The sequence below is a fragment of the Streptopelia decaocto genome (genome assembly GCF_964273445.1).
Source record: "Streptopelia decaocto genome assembly, chromosome: 6".
In the NCBI taxonomy this organism is placed as follows: Eukaryota; Metazoa; Chordata; class Aves; order Columbiformes; family Columbidae; genus Streptopelia; species Streptopelia decaocto.
In genome coordinates, this window is record NC_138660.1 from 34,717,470 (window position 1) to 34,734,942 (window position 17,473).

The 17,473-nt window shown below is 47.6% G+C and overlaps 1 protein-coding gene across 1 annotated transcript; it reads left to right on the plus strand.

Annotated features, from left to right (window-relative positions):
* Nucleotides 1-311: 311 nt before the first annotated feature.
* Nucleotides 312-6,612, plus strand: ACKR3 (atypical chemokine receptor 3). Its single transcript, XM_082056668.1, has 2 exons — nt 312-346; nt 4,646-6,612. The coding sequence occupies exon 2, from the start codon at nt 4,673-4,675 to the stop codon at nt 5,765-5,767; it is 1,095 nt and encodes a 364-aa protein (XP_081912794.1). The 5' UTR covers nt 312-346; nt 4,646-4,672; the 3' UTR covers nt 5,768-6,612.
* The last annotated feature ends 10,861 nt before the right edge of the window (nt 6,613-17,473 follow it).

Sequence of the window (17,473 nt, forward strand, 5' to 3'; positions counted from 1 at the left end):
TCCCATCCCGCTGTCAGTCCCCTTTCCCTCTCTCCAGCCACCGGCTGCCTGAGGCTCCCTACCCCCCCGCAACCCTCCATCCATTCACATCTTAAACCTTCGCGCAGACCTCAGAAGATTCCCCCCCCCCCCCCTTTCCCTTTACCGGGCGCAGCGAAGCACCCCCTCTCTGGGCCGCGCCGCCACCGGCTGCCCCCGAAGCCCCCCTGCGGGGGCCGGGCGGGGCGGGGGCGGGCGGCGGGGCCGGGCCGCCCCCGGGGGCGGTCCCCCGCCGTGGATATAAGGGGCGGTGGCGCCGAACCGCGCTCCGTCGCTCCGCCAGCGCTCGGCGCCCAGCCCGTGCGAGGTAAGGGCGGGGGACGCGAAGCCTCGACCCGAGCGGTGTTGGAGGGGCTGCGGGGCCCGGGGGGGGCGGTGCGCCGCGCCGCATCGCGGGTGTTTGTGTCCCCCATCCCGGGAAGGGTGACAGGAGCGGGAGGCTGGAGCAGCGTGGCCGCCGCAGTCGGGCTCCATCGGGCTGAGCGCTGTGGCACCCCGCAGCCGCTCTCGGCTGCATCCCAGCCCCTCTCGGGGTCACATTTGAGGTGGTGGGGGAAAGCCTCCTCTTCTCGCAGCCCGCCCGGTTAGCGGGCTGGCACACCTTGGCGTGGCAAAGGTTGGTAGCGTGCTGGGAGGGTCTGAGACTTTGGAGTCACCTGCTTTGGCCCACTGGAGCATCCCGGCACTGAGCCCTGCTCGCTTCTGGGTGCTCTTTTCCCCTGCATATTTAGGTGTGATCCAGAGCTGTGCAGGACACTCGTTTCTTCCCCCTCTCTCCTTTTTTCTTGTTGTGTTTGTTTGTTTGTTTTGTTACAACTCAGAACTGCAGCAGAGAGTTTATATGAGTCAGACTCAGTCTTGCAAAGCTCTTTGAGGGCATGGGTGTCCTCCACAGTGGCCAAACAGCCTGGAAGGGGCTGTGTTGTCCATCTCCTTGCGCTGGAGCACCGGGCTGGTCTTTTGACATGGGGAGAGTGAAGGTGCATAGGTGACAACCTGACCAGCTGTCCTGGCTTTCCTGGCATAGTTTGGTTTCTTCTTCACTCAGGAAAGGCAAAGCCCAGTTTGCCTGCACCCCTGAGCTGCCTGCAGGCAGGATGGGCTGTGAGATGCTGTGGGTGGAAGAGAGGGTTCTGAGAAGTTCCCAAAAGTGCTAAGGGCTTGAACACAGTGCTAGACTGCCCTCTGAAGTAGGGATGCTCTGGTCTGTTTACTTCCTTTACTTGCTTCACAGCCTGTACGGGGTCCTGGATGGGAGGTAAGGTGGGGAGGGTGCAGTCCTGCAGGCTCCATTGGCTCCAGGGTGTCTGGAGCAGGATTTTGGCTGCAGCTCCTTTCCTTCATGCCAGAACTCTGGCAAACTAGCAGGGACCTGCCATGGCACGTGTGCCTGCGGACGAAGGGTCGATGGCCTGTAAGGGCTTTGCAGTGCAGTGGACACAAAATGCAGTTCCAGCTGCCTTCATGAGGTTTTAGGATATTGAACTGTCTGCAGAGCGCGCTAAAGGTATTTTTTTTAGGAGCACAGAGTGGTTTTACTGAGTGTGTCTGGTGGGTTCCCCCCCCACCCTGACACCTCCTAGCTAATCTGGGTGGGAGTCAGAGCTCGGGTTACAGCAGCTAGTCCCAGCCTATAGAGAGTTTGGCCTCATAAGGCTGTAATCTCTGACTATAACCACTGCAGCCGCTCCTCCTCAGCCGGCCTTTGAGCCTGGGAGGCCGTATCGGTTTCAGATTTTTATTACCGCGCTGGGGATGCAAAAGCGCACAGGCATGCGGACGGCCCCGGACAGATGGACGCACATGCATGCAGCAGGACCTGGTCTTGGAGTGCAGGCAGCCTGAGATTTGGGCTGAGCATCATTTCTGTTCCGTAAGATGCCTGAGGTGGTTGTGAGCGAGCAGCTGGGACCGTGGTGCTCTCTTCTATCTGCTGTCCCAGGCTGGTGGCCATGGTGTGCCCAGTGTGGTCTAAGCCACGGCTTCAAGAGCTTTCTGCTGCCCTTTTGCTTCTTCCCTGCTCACCTGTGCTACCTCTCTTAGCACTGGTGATCTGAACCCCCTCAGCCAGGTCTGAGTTTCTTCTCTGCTGGAGGTTTGGTGATGGGTGGTCACAGCCCCGTCCCGGAGGTTGGCTTGAGTTGGGGTCTTGAGACATGGGGTGAGTGGTCCTTGTTGGACCCTGTGCCTTCCCAGAAGATGCCCAGGCACACCTGTGCTACTTCTGTGGAGTGTTAAGGATGTAGCCTGGTGTTCTCCTGATCTGCTTACCTTGCTGGCCACAAACACCAGCATAAGACTGTGGCCTGTGCTATGGGGCTGGGAGTTTTGTGGCTTTTTGAGCGTTTGCTTTAGTAACTGTGGCGTCGAGATACAGGGACTTGGAGAGCTTTGAAAAGGGTGTGTGCTGGGGACACAGCTGCAGTGGTGAGACCCTGGATGAGGTCCAGCAGGAGAATTGTCCCTCTCTCTGAGTCGCTGATGTGAGCATTCCACAGGGCTGTGCCTGGGCAGTGAACATCCCTGCTGCCCGGACCAGCCGGGTGGTACAGGCAGCTTGAAGGGTGGCCTGTGTCTCTGTGGGGTGTGGGATCAGCCCTTCTGCCTGGCGTAGAAATGGCTTAGATCAGCCTCTGCTCTCCTGAGCTGGAGGAGAGGGATCATTTATCCCAAGACAGAAAGCTTCCACTGTTTTGGCTCCCTCTTTAGCCGGTGCTTTATTAAACTCTGTGCTTAATTTGGTTTAAATCTCAACTCCATCTTTCAGCAGGCCAGGAAGATGAAAGCCTGGAAGGCTGCGTAGGTTTGAAGTGATAGGTTAGATCTCCTCGCGGGGCCAATTTGGGCTCTGTTTGTGGAGAGATTTGATCTCCCCTGGATGTGTACATGGCCCTCCTCATTGTTAGTGCCACCAGGTTCCCCCTCCACCGGGACAATAGTGCCTTGAGTCCTTCCTGATAATCTCCCCCCTTATCTTCCTTCTCTTCCGTAGCCTGCATCTCTGGGAGGGTGGGGGGTTTGGGAAGAGCCAATTATGCAGGTGGAAGAGTGAGAGGTGCTGTGTCAACCCAAATCCCTTTCTGAGGAGCAGGAGTTGGAGTGAGAAGAGAATAGTTAGTGCAGGAGCATGTCCATGCTCTTCCCTATTCACTGTCCCCTCCTCACTCCTGTAAGCCCCACCAAGAGGACCTACAGTGGGTTCAAGGTTGTTTAGAGATAAAGGGTGGCTGCAGGAGTCATTTCCCCCTGTTGTTCTCTCCAGCCTATCGCTCATGCTGGCATTGCCCTGGGGCTGGGCTGGGGAGGTACCACTCACTGCAGAGGCTGGAGACATAAGGAAGAACAAGGTGGCCACCATTCAGGATGCTGGAAGTGCCCATGATGGGGACCATGGGTGGGCTGGCTGACTTGATCCTCCAGGTCCAGCAAAGAGGACAGCGAGTGAGATGGCATCCATCCCTTGGAAACCCACCTTTCCATCTTCAGTTTGGTGCACCCAAAGCTGGAGCTTCCAGATATGGGGCTCAAAAATGTGCTTGGCTGAAGCGTGGTGGTCACAGGCCAAAGCGACCGGCTGCTGCCATGGGTGGTACTGTTGGCTCTGTGGAGTGGGAGTGTCCCAGCGGGGGAGGCAGCGTTTTTATGCCACCCCAAAAGCACAACGGTAATTAGCAGCCCAGATTTGGATTTTGTGTAAGCCTTGTGGGTCTGTGGGGGCCCTTTCTTCTGCTGGTGAGGAAGTTAATGAGGAGCCCTGTGCTTTGTCCACTGCCTGCTGATGGAGGAAGGCGCTGAAGAGGCAAGAAAAGTAGATGTAGAAAAGCAAAAGGGTGAGGAGGAAGCAGTTGTTATGGAGCCAGCTGTGATGGGGGAGCATTTTGTAAATCAAAGCGCTCTCCTAAAAAGAAAACTTAAGCTCGACAGATCTACTCAGCAGTCAAGCTCTGACTTTTTTTTCTTTTCTCAAAGCTATGTGATAATCGTTAAAACACAGGGGATGCTTTGTAAAATAGAATTCAAGGGAAGTGGGGAGGATGAAGCAGGATTTAAATTTAAAATTGGACGAGGGTACAAAGCCCCTTAGTTCCCCATTTCTGCTTAATGCAGCTGGAGCTGGGCTTGACAAGATGCTGACCAGAGCTTGTGGTAAATGTTTTACGGTACTGTGTATCAGCCAGATCAATTCTACTACGCTTGAGGGAGTGCAGATAAAATGGCTTAAAGATTCCCCTGCTGAAAGCAATAGTGTCATCATTTATGCCGGAGAAGACAGATTTAGTTGTCTGACGTTTATTTGGCCATGGTGTACATTGCAGATTTCACACCCGGGGATGATAGCCAACCTGATGATGTCAGACGTGAGCTGCAAGAAAAAAAAAAAAAAAGACACGAAAAGCTATTGCTGTTCTTCTTTTGTCAACCTGATGAGTTTTGCTAAGTGTCTCTTTTGGTTATTTTACTCCATGGATCTCTTTAATGGAAAGTGCCTTGAAGAGTAGGGCATCACTAAAGCAGCGTGTCCTGCATGTGCTTCGTGGTATAAAAATGGCAGCAGAAATATCTCTGTTAACGCAGGTTGTTTTCTTTGATCCTATTTTGCCTGCAGGTCACTTGAACTCCGAATTGAGCGAACATGAGCGCACTTGATTTGGCTTCCATCCTTGATTTTCTGGAAACGGCCAACTTATCGGAGATCAACTGGACGTGCAACAACGGTGACTGCATCACAGTGGATGCGACAACATGTCCTGGCACGCTCAACAAAAGCGCTCTGCTCTACACCCTGTCCTTTTTCTACATTTTCATCTTTGTCATAGGGCTGGTGGCCAACTCGGTCGTGGTGTGGGTCAACCTCCAAGCCAAAATGACTGGCTATGAAACCCACCTCTACATCTTTAACTTGGCTATTGCCGACCTGTGCGTCGTCATCACCCTTCCGGTGTGGGTTGTCTCCCTCATCCAGCATAACCAGTGGCACATGGGAGAAATCACATGCAAGATAACTCACCTTATATTTTCCATCAACTTGTACGGCAGCATCTTCTTCCTGGCATGCATGAGTGTGGACCGCTACCTCTCCGTTGCCTATTTCACCAATTCCAGCAATCGCAAGAAGAAGATAATCCGTCGCTGCATCTGCATCTTAGTGTGGCTCCTTGCCTTCTCTGCGTCTCTCCCAGACACTTATTATCTCAAGACTGTTTCCTCCAACAACGAAACCTATTGCCGTCCTGTCTACCCAGAGGAGAGCTTCAAAGAGTGGTTGATTGGCATGGAACTCATCTCCGTCGTGCTGGGCTTTCTTATCCCTTTTCCTGTCATTGCTGTCTTCTATTTCCTCCTTGCAAAGACCATCTCCGCCTCTAGTGACCAAGAGAGGAAGAGCAATGGGAAGATCATTTTCTCCTACGTTGTTGTGTTTCTCATCTGCTGGCTACCCTACCACATAGCTGTCCTGCTTGACATCTTCTATAGCCTTCATTTCATACCTATCAGTTGTCAGATGGAGAACTTCTTGTACGCCACTCTTCACATCACTCAGTGTTTCTCTCTAGTCCATTGCTGCGTCAACCCCATCCTGTACAGCTTCATTAACCGCAACTACAGATACGAGCTCATGAAAGCCTTTATTTTCAAGTACTCTGCCAAAACTGGTCTCACTAAACTTATCGATGCTTCCAGAGTGTCAGAAGCAGAATACTCTGCTCTGGAGCAAAATGCCAAATGACTGCAACCCCATAAAGGAACCTCCTTGACTGTCTGACTTGGGTTTTTGTGTTTGTTTGTTTGTTTTAATCCTCCCTTCTGCTGTGTGTGTTATGAACGGGGCATGTATTCCAGCCTACAAAAGAGAAATAGCAAACTGTAATTTAAGAGTAGAATCAGGTGCAAAATGGAAGTGGTACCAAAATTAAGCCTTTTGATGCTGTGTTTTGTTTGATCTCCTCCTAACCCGGTGTGGACTTCTCAACAACGCTATGCAAATGGAAATGACTTTCCAGCAGACAAAGCCATTGTGTACCATAGATAACGTGCATTTCCAGGATAAGCTTTTTCTTCCACATGTAGATTCCCTCTTGTCTCCTTGTATATGTGATATATATATAGTATGTTGTATTTAAAAGCTTGAGACTTTATTTTCTGGCTCTTGGTGTACCTTATACAATTGTATTTGAAAATTAAATATATTTTTATCATGTATTTGAAATATATTGCTGATGAGTGTATCCAGAGTGCTGTAGTCTGAGTGTTAGATTGCCATTTGGTTTAAACTGTCGTAGGTAAGAGGATGACGATAAATAGCAGAATGGAAATGATCTCTTAGGTGCATCCTCCCTGGCTGGCACACTTTATCGACCGTAGCTTTATGTGGTGGTCATACCCATGTGTCTGGAGCATGAAATGTATGTACTGTAATATAGTTACCATCATGTTAAAACTAACAGTATTGTAAGAGTTGTTAACTCCTGCGCCTGTACTTCACAAAGCTGTATTGTTATGCACAGAATGAATGATCTTATTTCTGAGAGTTGTCTCTATTTGTAAGTTATTTTTGTAAAATAAATATCTGGAAAAAAAAAAAAATCTATGCCTGCCCGTGGTTTCACTTGCCATCCTCCTCCTTAGAAAAAAAAAAAACAACCCAGAAGAAGAAATCCCAAAGCTACCTTCTCTCCTTTGTTTGGTGCAGGGGCAAACAGGTCAGTCTGTATTTTCCTGATGTTTGCTGACGGTGAGCAGGAACCATTGAATGGAGGAATGTGAGACGGTGCGTGGCGAGAGGGGAGGGGGTGGGACGAGCGGCTCTGCGGAAGGCCACGCTGTTTGGGAGGGTAGAGCTGATGGATTTATAAGGTGAGAGCTTCTGGGAGTGATGAAAGGCTGTGTCTGTAGCTTAGAAATAAACACGTGGAAGAAAAATATGGAAGTATGCAGATGGAACAGATATTTGGACTAATCCAGGTTCAGTCTCATGTGTTTTTTGCTTGTGATGGAATTTGTGGGTTAGCAGTCCTGCCAGCATTAAATCCTTTTTTATCTCTTCTCTTTGTTATGACTTGTGTTGAATTTGCAGTGCCATACTGTCAAAGTGTGGGGCAAGATTCAGCTGCTGCAGGATGTAAGAAGTAGATAATCGTGGTCTTTATCCTACACCAAGGTAAGGAATGTTAAATCACAAATGTCTCGTAGTCATTGCTGAATTGCTGATACTGGTTTGCATGTTTTGCAACTCCAATAACTACCTTGCTGTGAGAGCTATGCTTAAAATTCCCATAAAATCAAAGCATGCTGTTGTCCTGAGATCCCAATAGCCAAACAATTTTGTAATGACTGTATTTTGTTTCTTCCTGTGTATTATATTGCTGCCTTCTCAAAGATGATCCTATAAAAATAGATGTTTGCCAACACCACACCTTGTATGTGGTGTTTCCAAAAAAGCACTGGTCCATGCCCAAATGGGGGAGCCAGTTGTGGAGAAGGGCTGCCAGCATCACTGTAATGATGCTGCTACACTAGTTCAACCTTTTGTGCGGGCACTTCTTACAAGAGATGGTTATTTTGAGATTCCTACAGGCCTTTCTTAAGGTACTCCTGGGCTGGAAGGGAAGTGCTCCCTCATACTGATAGATAAAATTGGTGGTGGTATGTTAATACTGAGAAATCAGTGTTCTTGATTTATCTGGGTGTTGCTTCCCATGTCCCAGTATCCAGATGTGCAGCTGTGTGCCCTCTCCAAAGGTACAGGGCTCTGCATCCGACTCCCTCATGCTTGTAGCAGCATCACTATTTCATTTCAGGTCCAGTCCTGATGGCAGTGTGATTTTTTTTTTTTTTTCATGTGATGCCTTAGCTGGTTTGGAGGTTTGAGTTGGTTGAAGCTCACAGTAGTGGTTTGGTTTTGTTTGTTTGCTTGTTTTTCTCTCTGTGCAGTTTGGTACTTGCAGCGCAGCATTGGTCCTGGAGATATCCTGGACGGTGCTGCATGTCAGGCAGGTCTTGCAGACCTGCTGCATAGACCAGACTGAAAAAGTCTCCAGACCTTCTCCTTGGGGAGTTAAATTTTGGTGGGATGATGCTTTTTCCAAAAGCAGGATAAGACTAAGAGCAGGTAAAGGTTGGGATCACAACCCTCACTGTCAACAGCTGTGGCATCACATGCACAAGTCCTTTCCAGCTCCATGGATGGGAAGACCTGAGGCTGAGCACCCACCGTGTCTCCTTGGCACCTGAAAGGACAGGTGGAGCTGGGGGGCAGCAGCTCCCTTGCCAGCAGCCCCAGGGCTTGGGAGGGTTGGACGAGGCCCTTTCTGGGGATTGGCACTGTTTGTGTGGAGGTGGGTGGCCCCAAAGTGGCTGTGACTCTGGGAGAAGGGTGGTAGTGGGGAGACGACAAAAAACTGGTGGAGGGCAGAACAGTACAGAGGGACAGAAGGATAGAGTTTGTTGGTTTTGTTGTGTATTTTTAATTAGGACTTGTTTTCATGCAGAAAATTCACAAAAATCAAAATTTGGCAGAGCTATGATAGGAAAAAACATATGTATATGTTCTAAGAGAATTTTCTCATGGCTGTGTGTGCCACAATCCCCCAGTTTGCGCTGGGTCAAAAAAAGTGAGTTTGGACCCCTTGGAGTCTGCTATGAAGGACTTTATCAGCAGATAGCAGGTGAGTGAAAATACGTGTCCTTGGGTAGGTGTGACTGTGACTTACAGTGATTGATGCGATTGCTGCTGTCACCTTGTTTGGCCAAATGTCGCCACCCTGGAGCTGGGGGTGTTGGGAAGGGTCCCTGCTTCCTTCCCGCTGCAGGGCTGTGGCTTTGGGGCAGGACTGGTGATCGCTGCCTGTGCCTGGGGATCTCCCCTGTTCCTCTGGCAGCTACAGGTTTATGTGTTTGGGTCTTGCCTTTGCAAGGAGATCAGATTAACTACGTAAAGGCCTCAGTGGAAAACTGAGTAAAAATTGAACCTTGTCTGTGTTGAAGCAAGTCCTCCTGCTTAACACTTGGGCTTTATGGCTGAAAGCACCCAGTGCTATCAGACTCCACGTGCCTTGGAGGCAGGCACTGAGCTAATAAAAATACATCTGCTCTGTGATAAAGGATAGTTTTTTGGATTTTTTTTTTTTAATATTTATATATATAGAAAGTGTAGTCCTGCTTTACTGTTACTTAAACACAGATTTCTTTTTATGAGCCATAAACGATATTCAGGTGTAGGACAGTGACTTTAAATTGGATCCTCTGGCAACCATCTCTAAAATGTATCGCAAGAAATGCTTAACTGGCCTGTTTCTCCTTTGGCTAATTCGTGGTTTCAATGCTGCTGACTCTAGATACTGGCCTTTGATGAGTTCACTGAGCATAAAAGCCATTTAAAGTTCCTAAGAAGCAAGAAATAACTCAGCTGTGAGCAATATTTAAGCACGTGGCGGTGGCAGCGCTGCCAAAGACAGCTCTTAATCTGCTTCAGAGAGCAGCTCAATGAGAAAAGCTGGGCTGCTACTTTGAGAAGTGGGGCTCAGCCCCTCAGGTGGGATGTGGGGCTGAGCAGGGCATGAGGCAATGGGGATGGGTTTTGGGGGGAACTGAATGTGTACGGAGTGCAGGCTTTGCTTTTAGCAACCCCACTCCATTACAGGCTGAAGAGGATATGAGCCAGAGACTGCTCTGATTTACACCCTGTATTTACAGCAGGATAATGCTACTGATTTAAAGGGAACTATCCAGGATTTATAGGGCTTTTTATAAGTAGAATCAAGAATTTTAGCAATAATCCTGTGCAAATGCATGTGTGTTAAGTGCAGATGTGCGCATCTGCATCTCTAATGCAATGTAATGTAACTGTAACACAGGGACATAATAATAGTAAAACAACAGATAATAACGATGTGAGTTTGCAAAAGTACTTGCATTATAGGTTTATCGTATGATTCAAACCAGGCTTACAAAGATCCTGAGATGGATAATCCAGCTGTAAGCCTAAAGCATGTGGCAGACTTTCATAACACCCACTGTCATGAGAAAAACGAGTCTCCTTCCGTTTTGGTAGTTGCTGTTTGAAAACAGTTCATTTTTTTTCTTTTCTTGTAGGTTTTGATCTGTTTGGTTTTCTGGGATTATGTGGAATATGTGCAAAGCCTTAGCTAAAGGTCTCTATCCTGGAAATGTTATAACTTCATAGTACCAAAGAGATACATACATCGTAGCGATGCTGTAAATCCAGGGAGACCACTCAATCTGTGATAAATGTTGAGTAGGATGCTCTTCACCACTGGAGTAAAAGCATTAGAACAAGGTCCTTCTGGTTACTTAGGTTACCAAGCAGGTATATATCTTCACAAGAAAGTGCTGAGAAACCAAACAGACTCTCTGCAGACTCTGGTGGGCTTAGCTGGGATGCAAAGTATGAAATCAGTACAATTCAAGAGGTCCAGTGCAGCAGAGGGTCCGGGCTGCCGTACGATGTACGCTTCTTGACATCATCTGGTTTTAAGCCACTTCTGGTGATGGATGTTTTTCCCTCTCACCTCTAGGTTAGGGGTGGGGGAAACCAAACCCCTGTCATGTTTGCTGTCTGTACAGTGCTATTTCCAGACTAAAGAAAAAGAGTTAAATTACATTTTAACAGAACAATACTGACAACAGCAAAGGTCAGTAAACTTTTAAGAAAGGTAACCCTATCAATTGCAACAGAAAAAGGACTGACATCAAATACTTTGCTGTGAAAGGCTGAAAAGAAGTAAATTTAGCATGATATATTGAAACTCAAGTCTCTTTCATATGTTGCAGAGCCTCTGACATAGCAGGTTTACTGTTCAAGCTGAGATATGTTGCCTTGCCAACATATATTCTGAGTTAGCCAAGCAGATTTAATGTTTTTGCCGTAGTGACTTTTCCCTTTTTTTGGTGGGGGCACTTTTCTTTTTCTTTTCAAAAAATTGTTGCAGAAGATTTCAAACCTACCTAGGAAATGACCTTAATCAATTTAGTTCCACCGATGAGTATGAAAACTCGGATCATTCTTTTTGCTTTCTCTAAACATTGTCTCTCTTGCATTGAGTAGGGTGACCGAGTCACAGCTTGATAGAAAAGTGTGTTTTGTTTGTTGTTGATTTTTTTTTTTTAATCCATGCAAGTGGCAGCTCTGTTTTGTCCCGAAGGATTGATGTGACTGACAAGTGTTTTGAATTTCTAAGCACCAAGGCCTCAAAATGCATGAAAAGCAAATGACACACACAAAAATGTAAATCTTTGGAAAACAAGCACCAACTACTCACTAAAAATAACAATTCTGCAGAAGGGTGACAGACGCTGCATTCATTCTTTTTTTTTTCTTCCCCTCCCTTTTTCTTTTTAATAAGTCAGTGTTTCTGGGCCACCTATGGTCACATTTATGTTTTCTGCAGCAGGGAATTGGGACACACAATGAGCCAAAGTCACAGTCACTGTGGGTCTATCCATCCCATCACATCCCATCCTCGTAGTCTATCACGGTCCTGGGTGATGACTGGGGCAAAGTGGATTTGCTCAGCTCAGGATTATCCATGACAACCTCATGAGGGTATTTTAATCACTGTTGCCTCCTTTCATCAATGGCTGGAAAATATCTGTGACCACATCACCTGAATGCAGGATGTAACTTCATGAACCATCCCATTAACCCTCTGCGGCATGGCCGCGCTCCCTCCTGGCCCTCTTTTTCCACATGGGCCTACTCTAAAGCCATTGCAGGATGAAAGGTACGTGAATCCTGCACTACACAGAGGATGCTGAGCCCTTGAAAACGTGGTCCAGAGCTGTTGTCTCTAGCCCAGCCAACTCGTTCCAATGGCTGGCTTGAATGTCAAGGTTGTCCTGTGGCTTTGGTGGGAGGCGGAGGTGGCACTTTTATAAAGAGTAGTGGTGGGGAGAGAGTTTTTCTCCTCGTTTCCTGTCCCGTCCAGCCGGGTGAATGTGGTGTTTTTGGTTGAGGGGTTTGAAGGAGTGAGGGAGGCAGTCAGTTGGAAACGCCGATTCTGCGAACTCCTGAGAGCCACCGGCTGCTGCTTCCTCTTGGTTCAGCTCGACCGGTTCATCATGGGCTCGAGGTGGCTGCTTTAATGGGAAGTTGGCTGGCAGAGAAGAATCTATACCTTCCCTTTGCACTGAATGGATAAAAAGCTGGAGCGTTTTGGATTCTTCCTTCCAGGAGAGAATAGCCCTTATTGTGAGTCTGGAGAATAAAACAGCAAAGAGAGAGAAAGAGGGAGGCTCTTCCCCATGCACGCTCCAACTCTCTTGGCTGAGAGGCAGCTTTACTCGGCACGTCTCGGCCACGTTTGATTTTTGGCATTGCTTGAGGCTTTCTAAAACTCCCCTCAGAGTTGTGTCTTTTGTGGAGGTGAATGCCAGGCATTTGTTCAGTCTGATTGTATGTAGGATGAGGGTGATTGATCCTAGGAGATGCCTGGGAAAGGATGCAAAGTGGGTGTTCAGAGAGAAAAGTACCAGCAGCCCCGATGGCTTGCTATCACAAGCTGTTCTCTAGGCAGCATTGCCTGTCAGCCCCGTGATTGCTTTGCACCCACTCTTTGTCCTGCTTCTCCAAAAGATGTATTTCAGGTTGCAAACCCTCTGACAGGTGAACATCCTGAGTGTCTGAGAAGGGTGACTGCTTGGCTCAGCCCCTGGAAGTTTGGATGCAAACCCAAAGTGCATTAAACCTTCTCCCTGGAGGGGGGTTTCATGCTTGGAAAGCTTTGCAAGGTTTCTAGCGTTTGCTGCTTCCAGTCAGGCTGGAATCCAAAAGTGCAAAGGCCCGTGAAAATGATTAATAAAGAACAAAAACCAGACCCTGCGACAGGTTCAGCTCTGCAGTTCCTCTGAAGTTGTAGGCTTGCAGAAGTCTCACACTTACTTGAATATTTGCTCTTGTGAAGGTGCAAATCTGTTCCTCAAGCTAGATTTAACCCCAGGAAGTGTTTTTGTAAGAGTTAAGAGCATCCCTAGGTGCAAATTGCCAGTGTCCCTCAGCATCAGTGGGTTGCACTCCTTTTTGTGGCTGGAATGTTTGGTCCAGTTAGGTCAGTGGAAGTGAATGGGATTTACTTGCATGGGTGGGTAAGTGCCTTTTCCCTGCAATTTGCCGTTGTGTTTGATGGCAAACTTTTTTATCTTACGTCAGTGAGAAAGGCCCAGATGCCTCTTGGCCTGGATTTCTTTGCACAAGGCTCCTGGATTCCCCTCTGCTCTGCGAGACCAACAGTTTTTTGCCTGTGGCGTGTGTTGGACCTGGGAGGTGTCTGGGGGAAGTGGAGTCCGTTTCCCATTTGAGCCATCTGCATTAGAAGGAAAGTCTGTGCAGGCAAAGACACCCTTGGAGACAGTATAACCCGAAATATCAGTTGTTGTCATGCAGAATAAAACAGGAAGCAAATGCTTGGGATTATGAGTCAAGTTTTGGTGATGATTTAGTGTTGGCTGGACAGCAGCACTGGCTTGAAGGGTCCTTTTCTTTGGCTGTGCATCTTCTGATCCAATCCCATGTGTTGAGTGTTATTCCAGCACAGAGGTGACTCCTGCGAATAATGGGACATCCTGCACAACAGCAGCTGGTTGTCTCCATCAAGGGATGTCCACCCCTGAGTTATGGGTGGAGCTCCTCTGCTCATGGCTGATACCTGGGGTGAGAAGTCTTGGCCTGGCTAAAGCCCATGGGATGCCATTGACAAATGGGAGCTGATCTCTGCTCAGCTAATCCTGACTTACGAGATCAGACCCTGGGCCTTTGAGGGGTTCACCATGACCTCTTGTAGTCTTCAGCTGTTCAGAAAGTTGGGGCATCTGGCAAAGGTTCAGCAAGCTCTCTTGAGGCTTGTGTGGTTGGCATAATGAGGTCTCAGTCTGATGTACTAGGGCAGCAGCAATCATTAATAAGAACAACAATATGGTCATCAATAAAACAGACTGCTAGCACTTACTGAAATTGGCTTCTTTATGCTATTTATACTATGTATTTACACACTATACTATATATTTGTACTAATATTGAGCTAATCCTGGGGGTGGAGAACATGTCAGCATACAGCACCAGAAATACTGCTTGGGATCTTGCAAATCCCTTTTCCCTTCCTCAGGTGAGTAACCAACCATTTCTACTTTACAAGGCGTTGGATTGCATCCATGTCGCTTAGGAACTAAAACTGTTTAAACTTGCATGGTGATGGAAAAGGGAACTTTCCACGAACTGCAAGTCATCAGATTTGTGTTACTTAAATAGTACCTTCCTGCAGGGAGTAGTTGTTAGCCAATTTAATTACCTTCTTCAGTTTCATCGACTGCTGAAGTTATGCATTAGAGGAAGGCAACAAGGGAGACGGGTTCAAAAGAAGACTCTGAGGTAACCCATCCTCCCATGACTCATAGCAGAAGAAGGCTTGAGACAACTGATGGGGGAAGAGCAAAGCCATTGACTATTTCCAGGAGCAGTGGTTCACAGGTAAGGAGGCTTTTCTGCTCTTTGCTGCTATATGAAGCTGCCATATTAACTCACCAGAAACACGTTTAGTTCTGATTTTGAGTCAGATGAGATGTTGTTTGAGTTTTTTCATAGTGTGTGGCTTTGGTTGCTCTAGATGTTCGTTTTCAGGGGGTGAAGTTGAGAGCTTGTGTTTGGGAGAGCCATGGAGCCTACACTGAAGTGGTTGCAGTTTTGCACCATTTCGTAGTAGCTGCATCCACTTCATAGCCGCTGCTGTATTTATCAGGACAGATAAAGCTCATCTGAGGTTTTCTGCTGAGCTGGCTTGACTGTCCAGTTCCTCTGCCTCATGTGGTTGCCTCCACCTCCTCCTGCAAACCTGGGGCTGATTTGTGCCCTGTGTTTCCATCAGTCCCAGAGGCTTTATCTCCACCTTGCACCGAGCAGTGGGGAGCAGGACCCTGTCCTATCTCTGGTGCCACAGGCACAGCTCCGCATGAACCGGTACCTGAAATCCTGACAGCAAGGCTGGTAGCGAGCACCGAGTTCCCTGCTCATCTTTTCCGTTACCCTTGCAGGTCCCTCCTAGTCAAGGGTAAATTCTCTGAGTACCTTCGTGAACAGGCACAAGTGACAATGCTTTTTAAAAGCTGTTATGTAGCCATAGCACCACAGGAACAAGAGTGACGTGCATTTCCAGCCAGCTCCCTCCCTTATGCACTGATGGCCTTGCTGCCTGCAGCGCTCCCACAACCGAGGCGAGGTTTGTAGGAAGTCATGTCTCGTCTTAGATTAGCCGATAGATTTGGGATAAAGCAGACAAGCCATTCTTCAGGCTAAAAGCATATCTGTTTTTCCCCATTTGTATCAGTGCTGTTTTTTCCAATGGTATCTGTGCATCACATGTAGCCAGCTGATAAAAAACATGCACCGTGGTCCCTGTGCTCTCAAATGCTGAGAGGAATTATATTACTATTATTGGCAGCAACCTGCAATTTGGTAGAGTCCAATTCTTACGTGCCTCTGTCTGAAAGGCCCTTGGTAGATGATCCCTGCTCGGATGGGGGCTTCCAGTTCATACTCCATTACTCAGTTGCTCACCTTTGTGAAGGTCTCTTCTCTTGGTAGAAAGCATCCCTGGAAACGCATTCTCCAGGCAGATCGTGAGAGCCAGGGTTGCATGTAGCCCCCTTCCAGTTGACATTTGACAGACTAAACCTTTGCTTTTTATGAAACTCCTCAGAGATAATACCATAGCTATTTGAAGTCTCTTTTGTTTTATGGTGTAATCCACTTATTCCCCCCCTTCCTGCCCCAGCTGCAACAGCAACCAGTTGTTTCTGTGTAAGTCTAATAGGGGTTAGTAATATATCATGGGGTAAAATTATAGGCTTTTCACTAGTGCTAGACATTTGGAAGCATCTGGTTAGATGGGAAGGTACCCAGTATGGATAAATCATGTTTTAAAAGCTTGTGACTTTTTTTTTACTGCCTTTTTTTTTTTTTTTGGTGTGTGTTGCCACCTCCTGGGGCATCTCCCCAGCTGGCTGTGGGGGAGTGATTGTCAGTGGAAACACAACTCAGCAGATGCTCTACTGGAAAGACAAGAAAGTGGTGGAAATGCTCTGAATTAAGTTTTATACCTCATTTACTTGGGACTGCCTTTAAAAGCTGGATCTTCAGCTAAAGTGGGTTTCCTTTTGCTCTTTTGGCAAAGAAAACGTTGCACATAGGGCTGTTCTCAGAGCATCTGTTCCCTTCATGTAAAAACTGGCCTTTGAAGCTATGCTTTGTAAGTATGTAGTATATCACTGCTTATATAGTAATTCCTTGCTACATTTTACGATAGGATGCTCTTGTCAGTTGCCAGACTTGCCTGTTGGCACTGGAGTTTTCCACCTGAGGTGTCTGCCTCAGACTGAGTTCTTTTGGGGAAATACCAGCTCAAAGTGAAACAGTCATTTCTGAGAATAAGACTGTGGAAAACTAAATAATGTAGTCCACGCTGAGGTAAGCCTGTCTCTCTCTTGTGGAAAAGGCAAGAGATAAAGAAGATGTATTAGAACATTTCAGTTAATTCCCTGAATATGCCTGTACATGGGCCATGTTTTATCTTACCAGTGTCTTCCTCTGCACCCAGTTGTACAGGGCAGGACTGTCCTTATGTTTGTGCATGCGAGCCCAAGGGCTTTGGCCTGAAAGAGATGGATGGCCTGTTTTGGGGGGAACTTCACCTCCATTTTTGGCTTCCAGTAAGATGAAAAGAAGCAGTGAGCTGGCCAGAAACATGGCCAGTTTGCAGTTCATGCTTTTACCATGTTTACCTTTTATATATATATATATATATATATATATATATATTTTTTTTTTTTTTGAGCAGACCATATCACAAAATAGAAGAAGTTATATGGCTTCCATAACATGTAAAAGCCTGGCTGAGCTAATCATGCTGGGGTGTGTCTGGGACAGTCCATCTTCCTAAAATCACTGGGGATGTGGCGTGACTAGCAATTCAGAGCTGGCTGTGTTCAGGCAGCAGGACCTGCAGCGCTCCAGGAGCCAGCCTGTATTTCTGGCAAGGAGCAGAACCAGTGAAGAACTGGTGTGGCTGTTGGGCAAAGAGCATCCAAGTGTAGTAGATGATGGGTAGCTTGGACTGCTGGGCCACCTCCAGCCTGGGACTTGCAGCTTGGGAAGGAGAAGATGGTTTCTCTGTCTGTGCATCATTTGCCACTGAGCCACGTGGGAAGACCAGCTCTGTCAGCATCTGCCTTTTGGGTTCATTGTGGATGGGGTGTCAAACTGGTGTTTATTAGTGACTCCCCACTAAACTGCAGTGATCCTGCAGTGCACGTGTGTCTTTGCATGTGAAATAACCATGAATCAGTCAACTGCAAGGTCAGAGATAAATGAGGTGCGAGTCAGACTGTATTTCTAGGACCGTGTTCTGCTGTGTTTGGCCGGAGCCGAGTC

Coding starts and splice junctions, on each gene's coding strand:
- ACKR3 (XM_082056668.1), top strand. CDS start 4,673: ATGAGCGCACTTGATTTGGCTTCCATCCTTGATTTTCTGGAAACGGCC.